This window comes from Myotis myotis, unplaced genomic scaffold (genome assembly GCF_014108235.1).
Source record: "Myotis myotis isolate mMyoMyo1 unplaced genomic scaffold, mMyoMyo1.p scaffold_m19_p_2, whole genome shotgun sequence".
Taxonomy (NCBI): domain Eukaryota; kingdom Metazoa; phylum Chordata; class Mammalia; order Chiroptera; family Vespertilionidae; genus Myotis; species Myotis myotis.
The window spans coordinates 151,461,290-151,488,466 of record NW_023416324.1 but is presented as its reverse complement, the minus strand read 5'-3'; the positions used below and the strand labels follow the sequence as shown (position 1 = coordinate 151,488,466).

The 27,177-nt window shown below is 41.8% G+C and overlaps 2 protein-coding genes across 3 annotated transcripts in view; one reads left to right on the top strand and one right to left on the bottom strand.

The window, feature by feature from the left end:
• Nucleotides 1-2,698: 2,698 nt before the first annotated feature.
• Nucleotides 2,699-24,968, bottom strand: QTRT2 (queuine tRNA-ribosyltransferase accessory subunit 2). Of its 2 annotated transcripts, XM_036350609.1 has the most exons (9): nt 24,846-24,968; nt 23,186-23,405; nt 22,227-22,282; nt 20,469-20,545; nt 18,078-18,290; nt 13,452-13,651; nt 10,940-11,091; nt 8,400-8,517; nt 2,699-6,763 (listed from the first exon to the last, which is right to left on the bottom strand). In XM_036350609.1, the coding sequence occupies exons 2-9, from the start codon at nt 23,383-23,385 to the stop codon at nt 6,535-6,537; spliced, it is 1,245 nt and encodes a 414-aa protein (XP_036206502.1). In that variant the 5' UTR covers nt 23,386-23,405; nt 24,846-24,968; the 3' UTR covers nt 2,699-6,534. The 2 variants fall into 2 exon arrangements, with proteins under 2 accessions (XP_036206502.1, XP_036206504.1); XM_036350611.1 differs by lacking the exon at nt 10,940-11,091 and having other exon boundaries at nt 13,393-13,651.
• A 208-nt stretch (nt 24,969-25,176) lies between these two features.
• CCDC191 (coiled-coil domain containing 191) overlaps nt 25,177-27,177 on the top strand; it is an 86,103-nt gene continuing 84,102 nt past the window's right edge. Inside the window, exon 1 of the mRNA XM_036352363.1 lies at nt 25,177-25,317. Coding sequence (XP_036208256.1) covers nt 25,228-25,317 — 90 coding nt within the window. The 5' untranslated portion in view covers nt 25,177-25,227. The remainder of the gene's footprint in view (nt 25,318-27,177) is intronic.

Below are 27,177 nucleotides of genomic sequence, written 5' to 3'. Positions count from 1 at the left end.
TCTATCTGGCCCGCGGAGCCGAAAGAGCGGAGGGTTCTCTTGCTCTCCCCTCTGCTCCTTCACCAGCAGCAGTGTTAACACGTATTAGTTCACACAAACACTCCATCCATGCTTTTGTTCCGACCCTCCGGTCCAGTTTAAGAACCCATTGTGGCCCTTGAGTCAAAAAGTTTGCCCACCCCTGTTCTAGTCTCTTCTCCTTTGATGTGGAATTACTGTGTGGGGAACTGAGTATAGTCACATAGTTTATGTTTTCTTCAGCTGGCATTATGGGGAATAATAAATGGAATTGTGATGGAAATGTTATATAAGATTGTTAAACAAACGAACAAAAAGAGTAGGGAATATTAAATGCTGAAAAATATGGGTAAATATTTTAGCTTTTTGGAGGTGTGGTTTGAAAAGCTCCTATCTATTATGTAACTGGATTTCCTGAAAGGATTTATGACCAACATAAATGATTCTGGGATGGTTCTGAGCAATATTCTAATAATTTGGTAGATGGTCTCCTTTCACAGGGGAGAACTTGGCTCTAAGGGGAGGCCATCTTCCCATTCCATCCATAAAAACTGGAGGAAAACTTCACTAGGCCACTGGGTTCGTGATGTTCAGTCTTGAGGGCTAATCCTGCCTAGTTTCCTCATAAAAGAAGAATCTTGCAGACGCTTGCTGTTTCTCAGTTATCGGAGGACCTCTAACCCCCTCTTTTAGTTCCTCTCCCCTTTATCTCCTTCCACTCATGCCTTATTGATAACAACTATAAAGAAGTAGTTATAAAATGGTTATGAAACTTTTACTTGAAGTAGAGATGATTACATGGTTTGGGAGGGAAGAAGGAAAGGACTAAATAAAAGAAGGTGACGCTAAGCTGTTAAAGAAAGAGATGAACATTAATAGCAACATCTTGATTTTGTTAAGAGGCGAGCCGAAGCCATCTGAAACAGGCCGGGAACAAGGTGATAATAAGAGAAAGTGTGTTTCCCCGACAAAGGAGCAGACGGCAGGGGACAGCACTTAAGGGAAAGAGGTGAACATTAGGGAAAGTGTGCAGAGCGGACGTGCTAATCCCTCTGACGCACACTGGCGGAAGCACGGGCTGTTTGAACTCCTTGGCAACTTCAGCCCGGGCTCAAAGTGGAGCGTGAGGAATGAGAACAAAAGAAAAGTTCACTCTGAGCTCCTCTTGTCAGGGCAGGGGAAATTGCTTTGAGGCCAGCACTAGAAGATGCTAATGGTAGGAAGGAGAACCCAGTAAAAGAAGAACAAAAATGTCAGGTCATCGGGAGCTTGCCTAGCACAAAGGAAATAAAAGCACCACTGACAAGACATTCAGTCAGGATCCCACCACGTACTGCTGCGCGGGTCACTTGTAACCAGTGCTCAGTAGGCTCAAGTCTGCAGCTAACGCCTCAACTGCTCAGAGGATTTGCGTTCACTTGACAAACATAATTGAGCTCTCACTGTGTCAAAGAGGACTAATGCTGGACGGTGCAATGGGAGCCCTTATATCTTTGTAGCAACTGGTTTTGTGAAGTCAGAAGGATCACTGGGAAGTGAGAACTGGGAAATCATTACCGCCCCTGAAAGGGCAGAGCCAGCAGAAAATAGGGTAAGATGTAGGACAGCCGGAGTGGTAACTGGGAAGAAAAATGCCTGTTCAGACTCCCTAAGAGGAAAGACACAACAACTGCTAGCCTTCCTCCCCCAGACCTAACAGTTCCCATCCATAAGATAGATCATGCTTCCTGCCCCTTTAAGCCTTTTAGAGTGGTCCTGGGAGCTGTGTGATCATGCGATGAAGTCGGGAGAACATGAGAATCTCTGCACGTGGGAACCTGTGATCAGCTGCAGGAGCTAGAAACTTGAGGTGCTTTTTCTGTGTATTTTATGAGCCACTGAGAATTTTAAACTGCTAAAAATAACTTCCCTCCAGATTCTAACTCAAAGGTTACAAACTAGGCACACCTAGGTTTTGTTGGGCTACCAGAATATATATATATATATATATATATATATATATATATATATATATATTATTGTCTAAAGTTTTACATATGTCTTCTTTTTCCCCAGTTGACACCCCCCCACCCCAGCCATTCCCATCCGGGGCAAGCCCCCACCGCCCCAGTGTCTGTGTCCATTGGTTATGCTAATATGCATGCATACAAGTCCTTTGGTTGCTCTCTAACCCACCCCTCCCCTGCCATTTGTCTTTGGATCTATTCTTGTTCATCAAATTATGTTGATCATTATATCCCACATATGAGTGAGATCATGTGATATTTATCTTTCTCCGACTGGCTTATTTAGCTTAGCATAATGCTCTCCAGTTCCATCCATGCTGTTGCAAATGGTAAAAGTTCCTTCTTTTTTATAGCAGCACAGTATTACGTTGTGTAGATGTACCACAGTTTTTTAATCCACTCATTTGCTGATGGGCCTTAAAAATTGATCCAGCACTTAAAAATGGTGAGATTTCACCTGAAAATTCAGCTTTTTGGCTTCTCCACGAGACTGAGGAGATCTGACAGCACAGCATTGGAGGCACTGCCGCGGTTGGCGAGTGGGTAGCAACTGTCCGATTTGGGCGGACACCTGTGCTCTCTCCGGGTGGGCCACCTCTACCACTCACACTAGGGTGGCCACATAACTTGTTGTCCAAACTAGGGCACTTTTGAGAGTAAAGGGGGTGCTATTAGTAATTATGCCTGCACCACAGACATAAACCGGGATTGTTGTGGACAGTGGACTGTGAGGATGTATGGTGACCCGAACTCACATAGCTTACTAGTACACTGGACTTGCTCTTCTTCTGTACCCACTGTTATTTGGATTATGTGGTCATAAGTCAGGAACTCTTATGAGGAATAAGGGAGATAAAAGGTGTAAAATGAGAAAGAGATCTGAAAGGTATTTTTTTTTAAAAGGAAAGAAATGGAAAAGAATTTTTAAATGAATGCCAATTACACCAAACCTTCAGGTAAAGGCAGAGCCTTGCTGGTGGCTGGCTCAGCATGTGAGTTTGACCTTCCTGGCTGCCTGCCCTACACAGCACTGTCAGTTTTAATAAGCTGTAATCCCGTAGCTACGAGCGAGACTAATCAAACTGCAGAGAGCAGCCTGTTCCTAATCAGGAAGGCACAGGGTAATCATTTAACTCTGTGGGTCTCAGTGAGCTCCAAGCTGCCTCAACAGAAAAAAACATCCTGGGTAAGATAGTTGCTCTCACACTCTCATCTTGGCCTTTGGATGGTCTTTGTTTGAAGTTTTTATTAAAATTCTCTAATTATACTAATATTTGATTTTAAAATGTTTTAGAAGAATCTTTTCCCTTTATTCCCAGAGAATAAAATATTCCTCCCCCAAGGCATACAGGAAACCTCAGACTCCTATTGATTATCCAAGAGTCCACTTGAACCCATCAGAGACCCAAACCCTTTCAACACAGTTCAGGGTGGGAGTAGTCCCCAAACTGGGGGGTGAGAGGGATTTAGGGACAAGGAATGGCACTTAGACCTACAGGTGATAGCATGGTACTGTAGCTACACATCGCAGTGCCGGCTATTCCGTTACAGGAGTAGGAGCGAGGGGCCAAGTGCCAGCAAGGCTCCAGAAGCATCTGTCCCTTAAGACAGAGGCCCCTCTATTCAGTCCTTGCTTCTCTTAGTCCTTTAACCCAGGAGCAAGTCACAAGCAAGAAGCTACTTAGTGCAATGGGAACTGATGAATTTTAGTCAGATGGAGCCAAAGTCTAACCTGGGAGCTAACTAGTGGAAGGAAGACCTTAGGCAAACTACTCAACCTTCCAGAAATTCCTGGTAGGCCCTCAGGCAGGGCCCTCAACCTTCCTGAAACTCAGTAACAGGAATAATATATCAACACCTGACAGCTTTACTCTACAGGTCAATGAGATATATATGGAAAGCATGTACTGAGGTGCCCGGCACATTAAAAATGCTCCAAAGACTGTAGTTATTATTTTCATTATGTGCTAAGCATGGCCTTAAGATCCCTAATTATATAATTTAAAGAGACAGATGCATCCCTGAGTCTCCCTGGATTCTGCATTTAGTGTGAGCACACTTAAAACAATGACTACAGATGGAATAAATGTAGAAAAATCTTTTTCTATTGGAGACTATTTCTGGTACCATGGAAATTTAATATTTTGTTTAGTAGATCCACTACCAGTTACAGGAAATAAGACAGTATATTTTTAGTTCAAAATGTTTACTGGCCATTGACTTTAATAGGTTTCATTAAAGAAACATTTTTTTCAAATATGCTAATAAGAAAAAGACCCAGAAAAATGGACAATATTGGGCAGAAATTTCAGTGTTTTGAACATAAAACTCATACATTTTATACAAATTCTGGGATATTTATTAATAGTCCTCTAACAATGGATTTGGCATTGAAAAGGAATATAAACATATGAACAAGTCCCATCCAATATATTTCAAAACAATCAGATCCTTGAGAACAGAGATTCTTTCATAAGTACCCGTACCATTCATGGAGAGAGGTAATAGGAATGCCCATGAATTCCAAAGTTATGAATTCCAAAACAGAATTACTCCCATCTAATAAAGTTAAACCATATAGATGGGCATCCAACACATAAAAATGTAGTAACCACATAATTTTTTAAAAATGCTTAGTAACACCCACTAAAATAAACAAACAGCAAAATACAGCACAATAATATAAAACAAATGTAGTTCACAGTCCTACACACAAAACAAAGGCCTCTTGCCCTAACCGGTTTGGCTCAGTGGATAGAGCGTCAGCCTGCGGACTCAAGGGTCCCAGGTTCGATTCCAGTCAAGGGCATCTACCTTGGTTGCGGGCACATCCCCAGTGGGGGGTGTGCAGGAGGCAGCTGATCAATGTTTCTCTCTCATCAATGTTTCTAACTCTGTCCCTCTCCCCTCCTCTCTGTAAAAAAATCAATAAAATATATTTTTTTAAAAAAACAAAAACAAAGGCCTCTTTTTGGTTCTGTTGTTGTTTTGACAAAAACTATGCGTATAAATGTCTGTATATATTTTAAATTAATTTTTAGGGAGAGGGAGAAAGAGAAAGACAGAGAGAGAGAAAAAGAGAGAGAGACGTTGATGTGAGAGCAAAACTTTGATTGGCTGCCTTCTGCATGCCCCACACCAGGGATCGAGCCATAACCCAAGCATGTACCCTGATTGGGGATCGAACTAGCAACTTTCAGTGCATGGAACAATGCCCAACCAACTGAGCCACACCAGACAGGGCTGTGTAGGTATGTTCTTGTAGAAAACTTCATAAATATAGAAAAGCACACAAAAATATACAAATCACTTGTCACAACCATCAACACAAATGTCACTCCTTTGGGAAGAGTAAAAAAACTCACAGGATCAGAGATGATCCAGGAAGGTCTTTCCAGCCTCAGGATCTGCTAATGCCAATTCACCAACCACTTCAAAATCCACAGCCAAACCTCTTTTTAGACTCTGAAATGTCTCTATTATTGCCTGACTCCTGGCTCCGCTGCATTTTCATCAGGCCAATGGTGATCAATAAGCAAGAACTGTAAGTAAGGCTATGACTCTGATCTAAAACTATTTGTTTCCCAAATATTAGAGTTAGATGGAATCTCAGAAGTTCATTTAGTCCGATCCACATGCCTGTCCCCAATGATTCAGGAGGAAACAGGCATGAAGAGGTGGGTGGGTAGCACTGAACCCCAATCCTCTAACTGCCAGTCTGAAGCTCTATCCAAGTGAACATATGGTGGAGGAATCTCCCCAAGTGATGAGGCTACAGTTATTATGTGGTCAGACTATTACTGAACCTAAAGGGCAGACTATAGTGGACCTGCACAACCAGACGCAGCTAGGGAAGCTTCCAGTTAGCTCTAGGGAGACAAGTCAGAAATAGACCACGTAGCCATGTAGCCAAATGAAGGCGTGTGCATTGGAGCAATCGGTCAGAGGAGCAATGTGTGAGCCCCACGTTCCATGGAGATGTGCGCCTGGTTAAATCGAAAGAGCCACTGCTGACTGACTATACTGCTGGAGCAGCTTGGAAGGCAGTACCCAAAAGAGGCCCCTGAGCACAAAGAAAATGCCTGAATGAAGCAGATTCCTTCTCCAGTCAATAGGCATGAGGCCACAAGGCCATGCTGCTCATGACCAATCATCTCCCTTTAATCTCCAATGCACCTCAGTGTACCCTCAGAATCTCATCACTGCCACTTCAAGGCTGTCTCTTCACATCTAACGCTTTTGACTAAACAAATCTCTACTGACTAAAAGAGTTAGCACAGAAATATTAAAGGTCATGGTTCAATTCTTTCTGATCAATCCAGGTCACTTAAGTCTTTAGAAAAAAGCTCTTTAGCCTCCTGTGGGCAGTTTGGTACAGACGTTCCTTATCTGAGCAGACCGTATTCTCAAACATAAATGATGAAAGCTAAGATGGTTTCTCGTTCTCCGCTTCCCACAGAACAGCAGTGGTACTGGCTCAATGTGGAGTCAGGCCTGTGTGCCAGGCTCACTATGCTTGCCTGCGGATGAGCTCCTTCAGCTGTGCCAGCCTGTCACTCTTCAGTGCTTCCCGGATAGAGTGGAAAAATCCAAAGTAGTGTTCAAAGTTGTGTATCATAAGCAGGACTCCGGCCAACAGTTCATTGGTCACCAGCAGGTGATGAATGTAAGCACGAGTGTGGTTCTTACAGCAGTAACAGGAACACCCTCTCACCAATGGGTCAAAGTCCTCGCGGTACCTGAGGAAGGAAGTTAGAATGACATTCCAGAAAGTGAGGAATATACGAACTCCACAACCTAGGCGGCCTATTCTGCCGGTGCATAACGAATATGGTTAATAGCATCACTGCCAAATGTACAGCTGGGCACCTGCTTAAGAGGGCAATGTGGCCCCAGTTAGCAGTCCTCCTCAGCTGAATATAACCTTCTAGCCTGAGGCTTACAGGGAGCAGCAAAGAGAGTCCTGTGTTCGCTCCCTCAGGCTGAGCACTGTCAGTCACACTGTAATAACAGGAATGCTGTTCTGATGAATGCACATTGCTCCTTTGGCCACCAAAACTAGTATCAGAAGACATGGTCTGACCTTTCACTTGCATAGCGTTTTGCAGTTTACAAACCACTTTTTTATATACTACCTCTTTAATCTCATCAACCACCCTTGGAGACAGGCATTTTTGTTGTCATTTTACTGATGAGGACCACTAAGGGGGCTATGAGGAGGGCTCTGAAGCTACAATGCCTGGGTTTGATTCCTGGATCAGAGCTTACTTGGGCAAGTCACTTAACCTCCCTCTGTTTTTGTTTCCTCATCTATAATGGTAACAATGCCCACCTTACAGAGCTGTTCCCCGGATTAAATGAGTGAATATAGGAAAAGGCTTGGACATTGCTGAGCACACACTAAGCACGATATGTGCTACCTTTTATCAGCTATTAAAACGCAGTCAAATGACCTGGAAAGTGTCAGACAGGCACGAGCAGTGCTGGGATCCCAACTTCCAAGTCTCCGTAACTTCCAATCTAGCGCTGATATAAGAAAACTCCCATTTCCAGCTAAATCTATAACATACAGAGAACTTTAGTGGTAACCATTCATATTACCGTAACATTTAAAAAATAGAAATGAAACTCCTTGGCTATTTTTTAAGATGTTAAATGTGGTAAACATTATTTCACACCTACAATTAAGAAGCCCCTAGAGCAGGGGTGGGCAAACTTTTTGACTCGAGGGCCACAATGGGTTCTTAAACTGGACCGGAGGGCCGGAACAAAAGCATGGATGGAGTGTTTGTGTGAACTAATATAAATTCAAAGTAAACATCATTACATAAAAGGGTACGGTCTTTTTTTTTTTTTAGTTTTATTCATTTCAAACGGGCCGGATCCGGCCTGCGGGCCGTAGTTTGCCCACGGCTGCCCTAGAGAATAGATGAAAACTAGGATTTTCATATTCTTTCATAAACTTTCAAATCTGTACTATTACTAGATAGGCATTACTATAGTAAGTTCCTTAAAATTTTTAAAAATGTTGTATTTTATCTTGAAATCCCTATTTTGTTCTGTCATTATTTAAAGTAATTGGAAGGAGTAAAAAACAGCAAACAATGGGTTTGGTCTAACCTTTATGACAGCTCTTCTTAAACAGTAGTTAACTAGGCTCAGTTTTCTGATAAGACAAAGTACACAACTTCCTCTGCAGAAAAAGGACTTTCTGAAACTGAATTTGAGAAGGCCTAACTAATACCCAACTATAAGTATTTTATGAAGTCATAAACTGAAAAGGGAACAGTAATGTAAACTTTTAAAACAGATTGAAATTTAAAAGTCAGAAATCAATATCTAAACTAAAAAAAAAAAAAAAAAAAAAATCCTTACTTTTTTTCCTTCAGATTAATTTCAAATGGTGTCATTTCTTGGTTGCCACTGGCTGTTTTCATTTTCTTTGACTGATCCACATATTGTTTTTCTTCCTGAGTCCCATTTTGTTGTAATACTGAAGGAGAAACCAACAAAAAGTCTTGAATGAAAGTCAGATAAAGAGTGGCCTTTGGGAGTATCGTATTTTAGTTGCTATTTCATGCCCTTAGACTCTGTAATTCCACTCTTGAATCCTATCTCAAGGAAATGACATAAGAAAAATAGCAATATGGCCCTAGCCGGTTTGGCTCAGTGGATGTGTCAGCCTGAGGACTGGAGAGTTCTGGGTTCAATTCCGGTCAAGGGTACATACTTGGTTGCAGGCTTGATTCCTGGCCCTGGTTGAGGTGCATGCAGGAGGAAACCAATCAATGTCCCTCTCATCATTGATGTTTCTGTCTCTCTCTCCCTCTCTCCCCCTTCCTCTCTGAAAGCAATAAAAATATATTTAAAAAGAAAAATAGCAATATGTATATGATGATCATAGACCCATTATCTATAAATCTATAATATTAAAATTTGGAGATTCAACAATATCTAAACAAATTATGGTTATAAGTACATAATATAATCTTACTGTCAAGAAATGATTTTTAAAAACTAGTTACTGTGTTTATGTGAATAAATGTGTGTGTTATGTCATATCTTAATGCACATGCAAACTAATTGGGCTTTATAATTGCCTATGTTCCAAATAGATTGAAAGTAGAATATGGTTTAAATTTGTGTACTCTGTATGGAGACTCCAGTCCTCCAGGGAACTCAGATTATTCAGAATTACATGGGGACTTGAATTATTCCCCTGAACTCTTTGCTTTAAGAAAAAAACATTCCTGTAACGTGGGGATAAGGATACATATGTAATAACTTAATTAATAAAAACAAACAAACAAACAAAAAAACAAAAACAAATGGTTATTCCAGTCAAAAAAAAAAGAAAAAAACATTCCTGGTTTACAAGAGAAGCACCAGTTCCCAAGCACAGAGCCAGCTGCCTTAAAAAGGGACAAGTAGATGAGTATTTCTAGGAACAAGTAATAACAATCTCAGGGTTGGCCCAAGGAGAATGGGCAGATGGTCCTAGGAAGGTAATTTGGTCCAAGTTAAAGGAAAAAGAGGATGTGACCCGAGCATGAGCCCAGGGCTATACTTTGCTGCCATGAATTTGCGTGGTGACATGGGAACCCATAAAAGCCTGGCTTTCGGGAAATCCTCACCCAGGGAATTGCTGTCTACATTAGACAACTTATTCCTTTGTAATTTTCACTTTGTAATTGGCAAAGGACTATAAATTACTATACACACAAGTGTGATTAATAATACTTTAATAAGAATGTTCAAACGATTTCAATTTTCCTAATCATAAATAAAAAGCTTTCTGTAGCCAAAGAGGAACAATATCAGGTTCTTTTTCAATTTTGCATATACATGGTACGGAATGACTAAGCTACCTATGTCCTGGTGGAAATAATTAAGCTTGTAAATAAAGTCATGAACATTTATAAAGTGTTTATGGTACACCTACCCACATACATTATATTCTGGTCTAAAAGACAGTAAAATTGACTTCCTATATATATAAGAATTTGGCCAACCTGATTTATTTTGTTTTCCGAGTAATTCCAATTAGATTAATGCTTAAGTTGCTCTATAAAAGTGTAACATCTTCTGAATGAAATTTTGATAACTTATGGGGAATAAAATGAACCTTTAAATGAAGTCTCTAGCCCTAGTCAAATTTAAGGTTGGCGGTGACAGAGGACGAGTTCAAATGACAGCAGGACGGGAAAGGACCGCACACCCAGGGAGGCCTGAGGAAACACTGGGCATGCAACATTCTCGGGAAAAACTGGGCAGGTGCTTCAAGGGACCCAGCCCAAAGCCAGCATCCCGGTTCCTTTACTACTGCCAGTTAAATGGCAGAATCGGAAACTGATTTTCTTGACTTCTGAATAACTAAACAATAAAATAAAATGGCAGTGTTCAAAGCAATAATCGCAACGGAAAACAGCTTTCACATCTCAGTGTGCACAAAAAAGCAAAAGTAACGCTAGGATCAGGGTGGTGAGACTCCCTGTATTTTAATAGCAAAGGATTTGCAAAAAGCAGACAAGAACTCTTTTGTGAAAAAACAAATTAACTTTTACCAAGCAGTTCAAGGTTTTCTTTTCTTAGATTTTCATCACTATTCACTGTGAATGGTCTTTTTCAGGCTGTTAATAGAAGAGGTTTTGTGTGTGTGTTGTGGTTTGTTTGTTTTTTTTGCTTCTGCTAACTCCAAAATTACCTGCTAATAATGATGAGCTATGTGTATAGTATTAAGTACCTGGGTTGTGTGGACCAACATGCCAGAGCATACAGATAAGAAACAAAGATGAAGTTTTATAAAAGGCTGGCTTTATAATATGCCCATATTTCTGGCTGGCATCACAAGCCACAACTGATAGGAAACAGAAGAAAGTTAAGGATAACACTGAGATGAACTTCAAAAGACCTACATGTCTGCTCAGGATTCGGCTGGTAATCAAAGCTGAAAGTCAGGGCACCTCCCCGCTCTGTCACTTGATAAGGGAAAAAACTCTCAAATAAGTCCACTCCTCTTTCAATACACTCGAGCACCTCATCTGGCAGGCTAACGCCACAGATGAGCCTGTGAAAATAAGAACACTGACATGAGGGCAATGCCAGGACTCAACGAGGGCATTAAAATAATAATGAAAACCATCAGTCATAGTTAGCATGGCAGGCAGCAAATAATAAGATGTGGTGGAAAGAACCTTTACTTGGGAGGCAGAGAGAGCTGGGCTAGAGAGCTCTGCTATTAATTTACTTGCTGTGTTCTTTGGGAAAGTTTCTTAACCTCTCTGAGTTTTTGTTTTCTCATTTTAAAAACTAGAGGTCCGATGCACGAAATTCATACAAGAGTAGGCCTTCCTTCCCCTGGCTGCCGGCACCGGCTTCCCTGTGTCCTGGTTTTGTCCTGAAGGACGTCAGGTCTAATTAGCATATTACCCTTTTATTACTATAGATAAGAGCATGAATACATACCTCACAGAACTGTTTGGAGAACTAATGAGATATTTGAAAAAGCATAGTGTAAAGGTTAGTTTTCTTCCTCCTCTCATCTGTGCTGAACAACCTCCCTAGTCTTAGACTGAACTTTTATAGCCTACCTATCCACATGGATTTTTTTTAAGAGTGCAAGGTTGTGTACTTTAGTTCCCCCTCAAATACTTCTATATTTTAACTGTATGTTGCCTATAATTCATTTTTATAATTGGTTCCAGAAAGGCATTTTTATCATAGGTTCATTTACAAAGCAACTCTTGCTCTCAGAATTTCAACTATGCCCACAGAATCTAGGAATCTAGTTGGCCTTATTTATGCTTCTTTATATTTTCACCATGAATAAAACGTCTGCATGGTGGGATGAGGTGGTAATTTTAGAGGTATGGGCAAGGCATTCTGAGAATATTAATACTCAACCAAGGTTTTACCACTAAAACAACACCAGAAGATGCTAGATCAGGGCTGCTTGGCTGCTGTTTTTTATGTTTGTTTTTCTACCCATAGTTCCTTTTATGAACTGGCAGAGAAAAGCTTACAGACTCTCTGATTTCTAAAAGAAGTCCAAAAAAAGGCTTATGTAATATTAAACAACCAGAACCCTTAAATATATGCTGATTTTTCTGACTACAGTTTCCCTCAAGTAACGTAATGTCTTAGACCTCCTCTCCAACTGAAGCTGGAGTTTCTACACACTTATAGAAAGAAAAACAATCCCAGCTTTCAAATCCAGTAACAGACATCTGTGAGCACTTAACTCAGAGAAGTCCAGAAAAAGACTAGAAATACTAACGCTAAATTGTAGTCTGTACCGGAATGGACTAGGAGGGGGAGCAATGAACAGACAATGGGGTTAAAATCGGGGCAAATGCTGCCTGGGGTGATGAAAAGATATCATTCTGGCTGGTGTTTACACAGTGTGTGTGTATGTGTAAAAAGTCATCAAGCTCTACATAAGATTCACACACTTTACTGCAAGTTATAACTGTTTTTAAAAAGTAGTAAAATTGCATGTTAGATACTAGCCAACAGCCCGAGGGGTATAAAGCAGCACGTCATAATCAGACCTCTTATGATATCTATAGGAAAGAGCATAAATATTCACACCAAGTGGAAAAAAGACTATTCTTTAAAAAAAACAAAATTGGGGGTAGTCTAATAAGACATCAGCTGCACCCAGAAACTCAGGACTTTTAGCTTTGAATCATGTAGATCATCCCTTCTCACCAGCCCACAGTAAAACCTGGGATTTATGGAAAGAACAATAGTGTTGCCAGCTCCCTCAATTTCAAAATATGATACCGCTGCCTCAAATCTATGAAGTTCTTATTAGTAGTGCCCATCTTCATTCTGCTAGCAGCACAGATTCATCCTCAGCTCTCCCTGAGGAAGGCCAGAGTCCGCACAGCTTATACCTGTCCCTGGAAACCATGTTCTAATGCATAGGAACAGTGCTTGCATTTAGCACAAGAATGAGGAGAAACAGTATGGCACCTGTCCTCACTTAGAATGAGCATCAAATAAATTCATTCATATGGCAACTGTCCTCTGGTCTACATCCTGAACCAACCACAGGACAGCCTCGATGGAAATTCCCCCTGTGGTCAGCCTCAGCAGACTCAACCCAGAAAGGACAACATCAAAACATTGAAAGAGCCCTAACTGGGAGCGTTGGCCTGCGGACTGAAGGGTCCCAGGTTCTATTCTGGTCAAGGGCATGTACCTTGGTTGCGGGCACATCCCCAGTAGGGAGTGTGCAGGAGGCAGCTCATCGATGTTTCTAACTCTCTACCCTCTCCCTTCCTCTCTGTATAATCAATAAAATATATTTATTTAAAAAAAACATTGAAAGACATGCCCATGTATAGACTGCACAATACTCAACCCCCAGCACTCCAGTTCTGCCGCCCATGAAGCTCAGCCAGCATCCAACTCAGCACTAGCCTCGGTTTGTCTTCTGGCAGCTCCGCGGTAACTGACGACAGCAAGTCCAGTCTAGCCTCCAGAGTTGTCGGGTTCCCTTGAAAGCCATCCAGAAGGAAGCCACCTACAGGCCGCTTGGCTGTCTCTCGTGCTGACCTCAGCCTCTCCTCCATCACATCTCCACCTTCAATCACTCCAATGATCGTACTTTTCTGAAGGACCTAAGGTAAAAAAAGACTGAACAATTTTAACCATTTCCAGGAGTGGAGACCTTTGTCTAAAATCTAAATGAACCTTACAAAGAAGCCCAATGGACAGACAAAATCTCAGTGGGAAGCATGCAGGGAATGGTGCTGTCTCTGCTCCGAAGAGCACAATTTGAAAGCCACCCAAGTATGAAAAGACTGTGTGGAGAAACTGAAGCAATCGGCAAACGCAGCCATGCTTTAGCTTAGATTAAATTAAATGCATGCTGAGCAGGTACAAGAGGAAAAAGACAAAGGGATAGTTTCAATTTGTTTAAATGACTATCCAGGCCTGCTTGAGGTCCCCGCCAAGTCATTATTAATTAGACTCAACTTTAGGAACTTCTAAACTATTTGGTTGAGACAATGGACTATCCATTTGGAAAACAAAAACAAACAAAAAAACCCTACTGCACACCATCCTTAAAAGTAAAACTAAACATAAAAAAATATAGTTATGCAAATATTAGAATATATTAAATATTTTTTTAATCTTGGTCTAAGGAAGGCCTTCCTAAGCAACCTAAAACTTACAGTAAAAGGCTGACATATTTCAGTACAAAAACATTAAACCTTCTCTAGTAAAATATACTATCAACAAGGGCAAAGGAAAACTTACTCTTTGGAGGAATAGGTAAACATCTACACCACAGAAAAAGCTCCAAAAATCCTCTAAGGAAATGACAGCCCTATTGAGATCTAGACAGATATGTAAATATGAACTTCCGAAAAAGAAATGTAAATGCCCTGTACACATATGGAGAGCTTACTAAACCTCACACAGTGAGGAAATGCAAATTGGAAACAATTAGATACCATTTTTGCCCATCACACTGACAAAAAAGCTCAAAGATAACAACACAGTGAAAGTGAAAGTGAAAAATGTACTTACATACCCTGATAACTAGAAAGTAAAAATTAGTCCAGCCTCATGGGAGGGCATGTACACAACACGTATCACAATGTCTGTGGTTTCATCTTTATATCCTAAAATTTCACTTCTACAAATTTCTACTACAAATATATTCACGAGGAAAGAGTTTCAAGATATTGTTAAGCAAGGAATAAGGAAATTTCTGAACATATGATTGTATTCATGTTATAAAAACCACACATATATGTAATTATGTGTATGTAACTGTAAATATAAGCTATGCAAGGAAATACACAAGTCAACAGTGGCTTTCTGGTAGAACAGAGGGGTGGGGAGGGAGGCTATGAAGAGGGAATTTTGCTTCTTAAACAGGAGGGGCATCATCACACTATTCCTCCAGAAAGAACACTTTGGATATTGTGTGGAGAGTGAATTAAGAGGGAGCACGGCTAAAGGATGGGGCAGGAGGCAATGTAATAACCCAAGTAAAAGTCCAAGAGGACCTGGTCTAAGGCAGTGCCAGTGGGTGAAGAGGGGTGGATCTGAAACCTCATCAGATGGTACAATCAACAACTGATTAGTTGTCCAAGAAGAGGATGAGGACAGTCTAGGTCAGGGGTGGGCAAACTTTTTGACTCGAGGGCCACAATGGGTTCTTAAACTGGACCGGAGGGCCGGAACAAAAGCATGGATGGAGTGTTTGTGTGAACTAATATAAATTCAAAGTAAACATCATTACATAAAAGGGTGCGGTCTTTTTTTTTTTTAGTTTTATTCATTTCAAACGGGCCAGAACCGGCCCGCGGGCCGTAGTTTGCCCACAGCTGTCCTAGACTCTAGGATGACTCCTGGCTCCTTTTTGGAAGTCCAGGGAGATGCTGAGAAGAGCAGACAGATAATCCTAAAAAAAACAAAAAAAAACATAGTGAGCCCTAATCAGTTTGGCTCAGTGGATAGAGCATCGGCCTGTGGGCTGAAGGGTCCCAGGGTCGATTCCGGTCAAGGGCATGTACCTTGGTTGCGGGCACATCCCCAGTTAGGGGGTGTGCAGGAGGCAACTGATCGATGTTTCTCTCTCATTGATATTTCTCTCTATCCCTCTCCCTTCCTCTCTGTAAAAAATCAATAAAATATATTTTTTTTAAAAATAGTGAGGCTGAGACAAGATGAACATCCTGATTTGTGTATTCTGAGTTTGAGGTATCAGTGGAACATACACATTTAGCCACGGCAGAGGCCTGATTATGGACATGTGAGATACACAAATGTGAGTGCCCAAGCTAGAACGGTAGGCCCTTGGCACTGGGCAGCCACTCCTGACTCCTGCTTCCACGGCAGACATGCCTAACAGACCACTCTCTTCCTGCTCGTACCGGGCACAGCTCCAAGCACCTTGGGATGAAACCTGTTCACCATCTCTGGCCTAGGGAATGTATGAAGAAGAAAAGAAGTCCAACAACAGAAACCTTCAGGAGTGTCAACACTTAAGGGCACTCAAAATAAGAGGATCCAATGAATAAGAGGGGAAGGAATCATTGGAAAAGAAAAAGATGTATGCAGACATACAAAGCAGAGTTACACAGGCTTGTTACTTTGTGTGACTGACACAGCCCTATCTGAGAAATTCCGTTTCATGGGTATAAGAAGCAGGGTCACATATAGTTATTGTCTAAAATGGAACACATTAAAGAGTATAGGAGGCACTATTAATAATCATATCAAGACAATAGCATAAACATAAGGGGTACAGAGAGGAATCCCAGCATTTGACCGACACACAAAAACAGTATGAAATGGTGAGGCTGAGTATAACATAGAAGAAATACTTGAGGCGCATCTGGCCTTTCTGATAACCATGTCCTGTCATACTCTGTCCTTTTTACTCATCAAACATTACTCACTTTACAAGGATAATTACTGGCTCAAAACAATGGCTAGTGAGCAACACTAGCAATTCAGACCCACAGCAGTGTCCCAGGCTGAACTCCTATTGCAGATACTGAGAGTTCTATTCTGAATGACAACTAAGTTTCCTCTCATTATTTCGTGTATACTAACTGTATTAGTCAAATTACATTTTTATGGGTAAACTCAAAATGACAATGTTCCTCAAACGGAAGCACCTGCCATAGTGAAAACTAATCGGTGCTCAGGACGACCACCTAAATCATCAGACCCAGATTCTCCCCTCTGGTCACTATCTCCTGAGCTCCTACCTCCTCTGCGTTCTCCTAGTGAACGTTTCCTTTTCCAACGTCACTACCAACTCTGCTATCAGGAGCCCTTATTTACAGCTACAGCTCCTTCTCCAGCCATCATAACCATTCACCATCAGTATTTACGGAGGGTGTCAGGAATTTTGCTACATGATGAAGATAAAAAATAACACACAGAAACTGAGCTTAAGGAGGTCACAGTTAATAGACAAACACATAAATCATTGCAGTACAATACGATTGGGGCTATAGTATAGCTACATCCAAATGAAAGGAGTGGCAAAGAGTGAAAAGAACTTCCTGGGAGGGTCAGGGGCAGTTTCCTCGAATGAAAACAATGGAATAAATGAGCCGGAGCTGGAAGGAAGAGAAATATGGCTGAGAATAAGAACAAAGCAGCAGACCAGAAGGAAGTCTGCATGTAGGCACAGTGCCCTGAAACAGGAAATGCCTCAGGGAACTGCAAGTGCCAGCCACAGAGAAAGGAGGCCACACTGGGTGGAGAAACAGGCAGAGGCCAGGTCTGCAGGCCGTCCACGCCATGTAAGAGCTGAAGTGGAGAACCTCAAATTCTTTTAGGAAAGTGGGCAACCGGTTCATATTTGTGCTTTACGAAGATCTCTTGGACAGCAGGGCTGAAGATGGATTGGGTGGAATGGAGAACAGAGACAGAAAGAACAATTAAGTAATTATTTACATAAGACAATCTGAAGTTATGAGGCCTTAAGATGGTGATAAGGGTGGTGAGGGGGCAGATTCTAGGTATATTTAGGGAGATGGAATCAAAGGAGAGTGAATATTGGAGATTAAATTGGATACTGAAAGGAGTCTTGAAAGACTCAACTTTCTGTGTTGAGAAACTTGGTGGCTGCCAAAAACTGAAGTAGAGCATTGATAGAGAGCAAAAGGAAGAAGAGGTTTGAAGAGAAAAGATACGGAGTTTCTTCTCTGAGTTTAAGATGTGCATGAGGAATATTCTAGTAATAGAGCCCAGCTAAAGCCCTGTAGTTATGCGATCCTGAAGCTAAACAGTGTGATCTTGATTGTACCTAGTATTTTAGAATTATCAGCAATAAAAAAAAAAGGGGGAGACTGCCTAATGAGAACACATACAGTGGGATGTAAAGAGAACCTTAGACAAAATCCTAGAGAGCAATTATAATTAATGGGTCAGGAAAAAAAGAATAGGAGAGCATACAAGAGACCAAGAAGCAAGGAGCAGAGAAGTAGGAAGAACAGAAGAGGCGGTGTCATGCAATGGCAATTAGCAAGAGTTTCCAAGAAAGAGTAGCAGTGAGATGCACAGCTTTACCTCTGACTCTTCCTGCAGTCGCAGACAATGATCCAGGAATAGCAGCGATCGGTCAACAGACTTCCTGACTCTTTTTATGGAACTTGCTTCCGCACAAGATGCTTCTCCATCTGAGAGGCACTGGAACCAGTCTGGCTGAAGGGCCTGCTGAATTGCCATGAACTTGGAAGCAGTCATTTCCACTCGTCCTCCAACACCCCACACAGACACAGACTGCCAATGAACAAGACGATGGGGAATTAGCAAGAGTGAAATGCAAATAACAGAATGCTAAAGCAATTCTCAATTTAATTCTTCTTTACAACTAGAGATGGTAGCAATTCAACATCCTAGACATGGTGAGTAAAAGAGGGTTCCTATACTAAACTCCAAATTCTCTAAGAACCTTGTTGCTCAACAAGGCCCCTTTAAGGGCCATACAAGCCAACGTCTGAGCTTGCTCCCAAGAATTCTGTTACACTTTCCTAGAAGCCCAGTCTTCCAGTCTCGCCCACCCCACTCTACCCATGCTGTTCCTGAATACACTGCAGACTTTGATTCTTCTGTCTTTGATCACATCACTCCTTTTGACTGAAGTCGCTTCCCCTACTCCTTTGCCTGGGACCCTTCAAGACAGAGTTCAAATATCACCTACTCTAATGTGTTCCCCAAACTTCCCTGGCATGATCAATTGCCTCACCCATGTTCTTTCAGACATGTGTGCTTACTTCTTTTATAGAAATGAGAGCCCTCAGCACACCATTGTATATTTGACTAGAGTATCCCAATTCATGTTGTGCCCCAAAAGCACAGTCTAGGGTAGGGGTCCTCAAACTACGGCCCGCGGGCCACATGCAAATACAAATATTGTATTTGTTCCCATTTTGTTTTTTTACTTCAAATAAGATATGTGCAGTGTGCATAGGAATTTGTTCATACTTTTTTTTAAACTATAGTCCGGCCCTCCAACGGTCTGAGGGACAGTAAACTGGCCCCCTGTTTAAAAAGTTTGAGGGCCCCTGGTCTAGGGCCTTACACATCATTAAGCAATTACCAAGTTGAGTTACATACAGAATTTATGTGCTAAGACATAAATCCCATAGTACACAAGAACCTCTATATCAGTGGTTCTCAACCTTCCTAATGCCGCGACCCTTTAATACAGTTCCTCATGTTGTGGTGACCCCCAACCATATAATTATTTTCATTGCTACTTCATAACTGTAATTTTGCTACTGTTATGAATCGTGATGTAAATATCCAATATGCAGGATGTATTTTCATTGTAACAAATTGAACATAATTAAAGCATAGTGATTAATCACAAAAACAATATGTAATTATATATGTGTTTTCCAATGGTCTTAGGCGACCCCTGTGAAAGGGTTGTTCAACCCCCAAAGGGTCGCAACCCACAGGTTGAGAACCACTGCTCTATATGTTCCTTTGGTTACTTCTCCTACAGCTCCTCTCTTCTCTGAAAAGATTGACAAGGACATAGGTGGGGAAGCGACACACAGTCTTTATTTTGGCATGTTTAAATGAATCCTCTCTCCTTTATAAATAGGGTAGATAACTGACATCAAAATATTTTCTTTTGAATACAAATTACAAGATAAAAAGAAGTGTAAAGCAGAAGAGTAATTTAAAATAGTAATCTTAGTAAGATTAATACATATTGTTGACATCAATAAATTGGGTGCAGGGAAAGGAATTGCATTTGTAAAGTAGTAGTGTATACAGGGGTAGGCAAAGGAGATTTGCAGTTATTCGTATGAAAAAATATATAAGAATAAGTAATAATACAAGAATAAACCTGTGTTTCACATACTCACAACTGTGAACTTCCTTCTGCCTACACTGTACTGAAACCTTGCCACAACACTGTCCTCAAGGACAATGCAATGGGGCCATGTCTCAAGAGAAAACTTTTAATGAAGTCCTTTTGATATTCCTCTTCACTAGCTAAAAAGTGGACCCAGTTTTTTTAAATTCTGTTCTAAAAACAAGCAGTATTACACTGAGGTTCCACTATATATAGTTGGACACGTGATAACACTCATCAGCAACTTTCCCCACTCCTCCTGAGGTTGTTAAAACTGCAAATAAAGCATGTATCAAAAGACTACCGTTTTCTACCATCATGGCAATTTCTTTTTTTAGAATGTACTTAACCCTTTTCCAGCCCCAAATTTTTGTAACAAGAGAAAGCTGAGGATACATTCTTTACCTTAATCCCATCCTCAGGCAGATCTCCTTTAACTCCTGTAAGCCACCCATCCTATTATATTCATAAAAATAAAGAGAAGGCAAAAAGCGGTCAGGAATGGGTCAACATCCCAGGCAGAGGGATACAGGAGGCTGACTTGCTGGGACAAAGTTGTAGCCTTGGAGGAATGTCTGAGAACATACCTTGTTTGTTACATAACCAGCTGGGCAGGGGCTGACTGGATCGTGCAGGGAGCAGTACAAGAGCGATTCTGGCATGCCTGTATAAACATAAACAAGAACCCTTGAAAGCACTTATATCAACAATTACACTGTGTTGTACCAGAACAGCTTCATGATGTATACTGCTAGATAAAGCAACACTGAGCCCAGTAAATGGCTCATATATGCACTTAGAAATACAGGGGCCTGTCAACATGAATGAAAAATACTTTGAAACCCGCTAATCTAAACAAATTAACTGCAAAGGTTCATTTCTAATGACACAGTGCATTGCTTCAAAGGGAAGGTATATCCTAAGGATGAGATACAATGAAAGTGTTTAATGACACGCTGACCCTACACGATTTGCTTTGAAGACAAATTTAGTATCAATTATGTTCATTGTAGTTACTATGCAAGGGGAACTAGCTCCTGGAAAGATGAAATGATCTAATCAAAAGATAATCTCATTAATGATAAAGCCATCCCACATCATGAGTCCCTAGATGCAGAATTAAAAGCTGTAGGATAGTGCAAATGAATCTCATTTTCAGTAAGTTTCACTGACTCAAGATGATAGTTTCTTAGGTTCTTTAGTCAAAAAAAGTTGTTTTTAAAAAAAAAAAAATCCAAAAAAAGTTTAGCAAACCATATGTGCTTAAATTTCATATGCTAGCCTGCATTTTCATAAGAAAAAAAGAATAGAATTTCAATGAAAACAGACCGCCAAAATAAAGCAAATTAAAAAAATATCTCTGCAGTTCTTCACCTCATTTTCCACAATCTCAACTGCTACAATTATCTGTAGAAAGCTTATATTAGCTATTTTCACTTAATTTTAGACTTTTATACTTTAAAGCTGGTTATTAAAACTGGTCTCATATCAAGAAAAACTGTATTACATAAATTCCTCTACTGAAACATAGGGCCTTGTGACAAACAAGTCATCATGCAGTTTCTCTCACAAGCAGACTATTGAATAACCAATGGAAACAGGATTTTTATTCACTTAAGTGAGCCTTAGATATTGGAAAAAGCTTCAGGAGAAAATGGTCTGCAGAAGAATTTATTCTCCAGCTATCACTGCTAAGCTTTTCCTATAAATAAATGGACATATACCCCTGCATTTAAAATCCTAGTTCTGGACCAAAAGAAAACATTAACACATCAGAAGGTAGCAGTACATAAACTCTTTGTCCTCTGCCTTATGTTTTAGGCCCAAACCTAACAAAAATCCTTTGGATCTTAGGGAAATTCCATGCAGTGTTTCACTTCTAGGTCTTTGCTCTATGCCTGGAATATCTGCCCATACCTGTCTACTAACACCCCCTCCTGGCCTGGCTAACTCTTCCTTGATCCAGCTAAGGAGCCCCTCAACTTCTCTCTCAAAAATTCTTTCTTTACTCTGACCTCCTTCCACATGTACCCTACAGCAGGTTATGTGCTTTTCCCTCTGGCTCTCATGATACATGTACATACCCCTAATCTTCAAATGTAGTCACCACTCTACCGGAATTACCTGTTTATTTTTATCCCAACTAGGTTCTGGATTCCATGAGGGCAATAACTGTTCCCTATTCATCTTTGAATCCCCAATGTCTGGTTCTCAGATGCTCATTAAATGCTTACTAAATTAATGAACCAGCAAATGTATGAATGAAAGATCAAAGAATAAACAGCACCTCCAAACTCCAAATTAATACATCATAAGGCACACATGAATAACTTAATTAATTTTACCTATAAACTTTCCAACTCCTTCCTTATATTCTGTCAAGACTTCGTGATATTCTGCACTGTAAGTAAAACAGAAAAATACATAATAATGAATCATTCCACAGACACTCGATACAACTGAAGTCCTCTTCTCACCCAAACATGCCACGTGACAGTAAATGTAGTCTTGAACAACAAATACACCATTAACACCATTACTCAAGAGTCCCAACTCACTAGGCTAGATGCATTAGCCAGAGTAAAGGTTTTCAATCTGCAAGTGGTTCTGTGAGAAGAGAAACTGGCAAAGTTCAACTGCTCCAGAATATCTCGATTTCTTCTTCCCCGTCTCCTTCCAAATCAGTTTATTATCAACACAACTAGAGGCCCAGTGCACAAATTTGTGCAGGGGTGGGTCCAGCAGGTGGGGGAGAGGGGGAGGTGCCACAGGCAGTTGGGGGTGGGGGGGCAGCCACCCTGCCCCCCCCATTGGAACTCCCAGTGGAGGGAACAATTTGCATATTAGCCTTTTATTATATAGGAGGATACTGCAGTCATTTCATCTAGAGCAGATTATTCAATAAAGGATAAGGTCAATATGCACAATACACAAAATGGTCTAACTCCATTAGCTCTGTTTCCATAAGTAGCACATGCAAGTACACATGCAGGGACAGAGAAATCTTTTGAGATTGGTGCATAAAGGCAGCCCCTACCCCGGTCACCCTTGGGGGAAGTGGCAATGAGGAACCTTGGGTTCAGAGGAAAAGTGAAGCACCTTTAACATGGAGGTCTGACCCGTGCCTTCCAGATTAGGGCCAGATGATGTATAACATTTGATATATTTCTTCTGATTTCATTCTAAAAAAATCTACAAATTGTACACATATAAGCAAGAAAGTCTTTTGCTTTGCTGTACCTTAGTTAAGGTAACTAAGCTGCTGCCAAAGTAGAAACCTGGAATGGTTGAGTCCACTACTTACAGCGATGACAGTGTGAGCTGAGCCATGGCAGGAACCCCGTGGATACTATGCAGCGTGTGATGGGTCAGGTGTGGGGCACAGCCAGTCTTGGTGTATAGAAGGCAGCCTGGAATGTCCATTGTGCGGTCCCCTGTTTTGCCCAGGTTTTTTATTTTTCCTAGGCGACAGCCATTAACTACCTTGGTGAGACTCAGCTTCATCCTGAGGGATTCTCCAGGTCCTGATAAGAAAAGATCATTAAATTCAGAAGAAGTTTCAAGACATTTAAAGACTAAACATTTTGCAAATATAACCTACAAAAAAATTAATTATAGCATGTTTACGACGACTTCCAGCCTAAGATTTTTTTATATATCCAGGGGAACGGGAAAAAGTCCCTGAGCAATATGATGACATCAACCCCATTTAAATTCAGTTACTGAATTTTTGTCTGACCTGATAAAATCCAAACAAATGGAAGGACGAAAGTGAAGACTAATCATAGAAAGAATGCTATGCAGCCAAGGCTCACTCTCAGCCTTGCAATGTGTAGAGAAAAGTCACACTGCTTGGGAAATACTGATCATTTTACATATGAGTAAACCGAGGCTAATGAAGTCACCATTGGGAAGTGTCAGAGCCAGGACTTAAATCATAGAAGTCTGACTGGGGAGGTTGTACTCTTATAGGCGGGTAGCCCACTAGAGGTCCTGAACCTTGTCCATGAACATATGCAACGTTTACTTATGTTACTCCAATGTTAAGATATAATTTTAAAGTCACCTATTCCATTTTGCTCCATTTATTTGTCCCACTTATTCATACATCCATTGGTGGATTCTTGTATGTGCCCTGACCTGGATGGAACTCGCAACCTTGGGTATCAGGTCCACGCTCTACCCAACTTACTGGTAACTATCCGCCTGAGCTACCCAGCCCGGGCGTAGGTATCACAGTTTAATCAACCATCGCCATTCTGACGGACCCTGAAGACGGAGCGGATCCCAAGACCACTGCAAAGTTCTGAGGGCACGGCTTCCCTGATCTCGTTTTCACCAATCTCAAGTCCAGTTTAGTTTACGTTTCCTGGAAGGGTTCTATACATATACACTGACTTTCCATCGTTACCAGACTCCAATATTTCAGTACTACCGCCCCCATTTTGCCGAGGGGCCTGAGAGTTATTAAGCAAGTCGCTTGAGGTCATGCAGCCACGAAGTAGCTGGTCCAAAGCTCCCGCTCTAAACATCTACCCTGCCTAATGCACCCCTGCGCTCCAGAATGGACTGTCCACTCAAACATCCATGCTCGGTCCATAAGGACGGATGTACCGCCACTCCAGGAGCCACCTCCAGGCCTCGCGGAGCGCTGGGCTCAGCGATGCGGGATCCTCCCATCCGCTCCAGCAACCTGGGCGGCCCGGGGGAAGCTTTCGGCTGATAACTTGACCCTTCAGCAGAGGCCAGTTGAAAGCAGGTCCCTTTTACTCAGAGATGCGGAGAAAGCTCGCACGGTTTGGGAGAATCTGGACACGGAAGCCACCAGGAGAGACCCAGAGAAGGCAAGGGGATTCGTGGTGGGGAGCTCAACAGTTAGCGCAACACAACCAGGAAGTGTCTGGGCGCGACGCGACTCATCACCCGTGGTAGTCCCCACACCTTCAGGGAGAGGGGGCACTCACCTACAAACCTCCCGACTGTTCTTGTCTGGAGACCCCTCAGCCTCCCCACAGCTCGCTTCCACGTGTCCCGCTTGCAGAATCACCGCCTCGAATGCAGAGCCAATCAGGGAGCATTGCGTCATCACCGGGCGCCAGGAAAAGGCAAAAGTAATCTCGCGAACTCAAGCGAAAGCCCGGACCTTGGACAGCTGCCGTTGCCACGGGTAACCGAGCTAACGGGCTCCACCCGCGCAAAGCCTCCTGGGAGTGGTGGTTCGCCGGCGCCCCGCACCTGCCTTCCTTGCTGGCGGGGGAACTACAATTCCCAGGGAGCTGCGGTAGCGGAGTGGGCAGAGGAGTGGGTGTTTCTGCTTCGGCCCAGCTCCCGGCCTGAACCTGGAAAATGCTGCTGGCGCCCCAGGAAGGGTCCTCCTCAAGGAAGAGGACGGGGCTGAGTCGCTGGAAACAATTAACAAGGAAGCTGAGTCCCAAGGTGATCCATCCCAATCGGGAGTTACGGGGCGCCGGGACCGTAACTGACTCCCAGGCCAGTCGCGTCCCTGCCTGTGCTTCCTCCCTCTTCCGCCCAGAGCATCCTCACCTGGCCCGCCCCTGCCTTGACCGCCCTGAAGCCAGCGTTGCCCTGGTGAAGGGGCCCTAGGAACTCTGGGGTCTGAGTACCTTGCGGCTTTGGTGGGCAGCATCATGAAGAACTGTTTCTTGGTAGAAATTTATGTGATTTCTACTTCAGTTTCTGCTTGTTACAAACCGGAGAGTCTGGTAGTGCTCGTCCGGTTGAAGAGAATTCACGACCTCTTTCGCCTCCTTACTACCACCCCACAGTTTTGGAGAAATTCCCGCACATTCATTTTTATTGTTTATGTTTTGCAAATCAGGGAACTGGTCTTTATTGGCAGGGGAAGATCTTCACGTTAAGTTCTCGGCCTGATTACAAAATATCTAAAATGAATTCATAAATGCAAGTGGATACTGAATATGTCAATACTTGATTCTGAATTTCTAAATTCAACCATCATTTTAAAAATAGACCCTCTTTGTATGTGTTCCCTCTTTTGATGAATTAGCATGCCATGGAAAACTAACCCCATTTTAAACTTGAAACATATGTAAATGGCATGTGCAAAGTCAGTCACAGGAGGTGTGCTTTGCGCAGACTACCTTTTTAACAGCCACAAAAATAAATGCCTTAAATGTAGGTGAGAGTACCAAAATGGAGCTGGCTTCTCAGCTTTCCGCCCCAGAGCAGTTTCACCAGCTGTTTTCACCCTTAAGTTATACTTTCTTAAAAATCTAACCTATAGACATGTAGCCTTTCTGAGGGCCCTAGGCAACTGTGCTTACAGTTTGTTCTAAATATACCAGCTAAATAACACACTGGATATATTTCACTTGGTGAGTATCTTGTCCCAGATACTGGAGGGTGCAGATTGGGGCATCAGAGAGTTGGAAACAGTCTGAGTCTATTGTAATGTACCAGTTCCATTGGATCCAAAAAAGGTTATGGATATAGATTTGATGATGAAAAGTAAAAATTTGGGACAATTTCTTAGGACTCCAAAGGAAGGATTTTTGCTGCTAGTGCTATTGTTACTGCCTAGAGCAGTGGTTCTCAACCTTCCTAATGCCGCGACCCTTTAATACAGTTCCTCATGTTGTGGTGACCCCCAACTTTATTGTTACAAATTGAACATAATTAAAGCATAGTGATTAATCACAAAAACAATATGTAATTATATATGTGTTTTCGGATGGTCTTAGGCGAACCCTGTGAAAGGGTCGTTCGACCCCCAAAGGGGTTGCAACCCAAAGGTTGAGAACCGCTGGCCTAGAGGATGAAATGGTAAAATCACAAGAGCTCCTCAAAATTCAGTTGTGTTTTAATAGAATCAGCTCTTTGTTGCAGTAACAAAATTATTCAGCAGCACAGCTGCATTAATAAGTTCTCTGTAAGGCACTTTGAAGGTGAACTGTTATGTAAGTGAAATTATTATATCTTTTCCTCCTCCGTGTTTAGATATTCCCTTATTTATTTAAAAATCCACCTGAATTATTAGCAAAGCAAATACCTCTATTCATTAAGTGACTATTAGGGGGAATTCTCCAAGCTTTTGAGTGTTACAGAGTGAAGAAAGGAGGTGTATGACTTGTCTGATTAATATGTAACTGACCTTGGTAGAAATTCATGTGATTTCTACTTCATTTTCTGCTCTGTAAAACAGTAGAAGATGGATTATCCCTCACTGTACCTCCCTCCCCCAGTTCTTATTGGACCAAACAATATCCCTACTGTACGTAAGATAAAAAGGCCTCATGCCCTAGCTGGTTTGGCTCC

What these genes read in the sequence shown, in the direction of transcription:
- QTRT2 (XM_036350609.1), bottom strand. Translation starts at nt 23,385, where the DNA reads ATGAAGCTGAGTCTCACCAAGGTAGTTAATGGCTGTCGCCTAGGAAAA. An exon ending in GACTGCAGGAAGAGTCAGAG is followed by an intron (nt 13,652 to 18,077) that starts GTAAAGCTGTGC and finishes TTTTTACCTTAG; the next exon opens with GTCCTTCAGAAAAGTACGAT. An exon ending in CTGCCAGAAGACAAACCGAG is followed by an intron (nt 11,092 to 13,451) that starts GCTAGTGCTGAG and finishes TTATTTTCACAG; the next exon opens with GCTCATCTGTGGCGTTAGCC.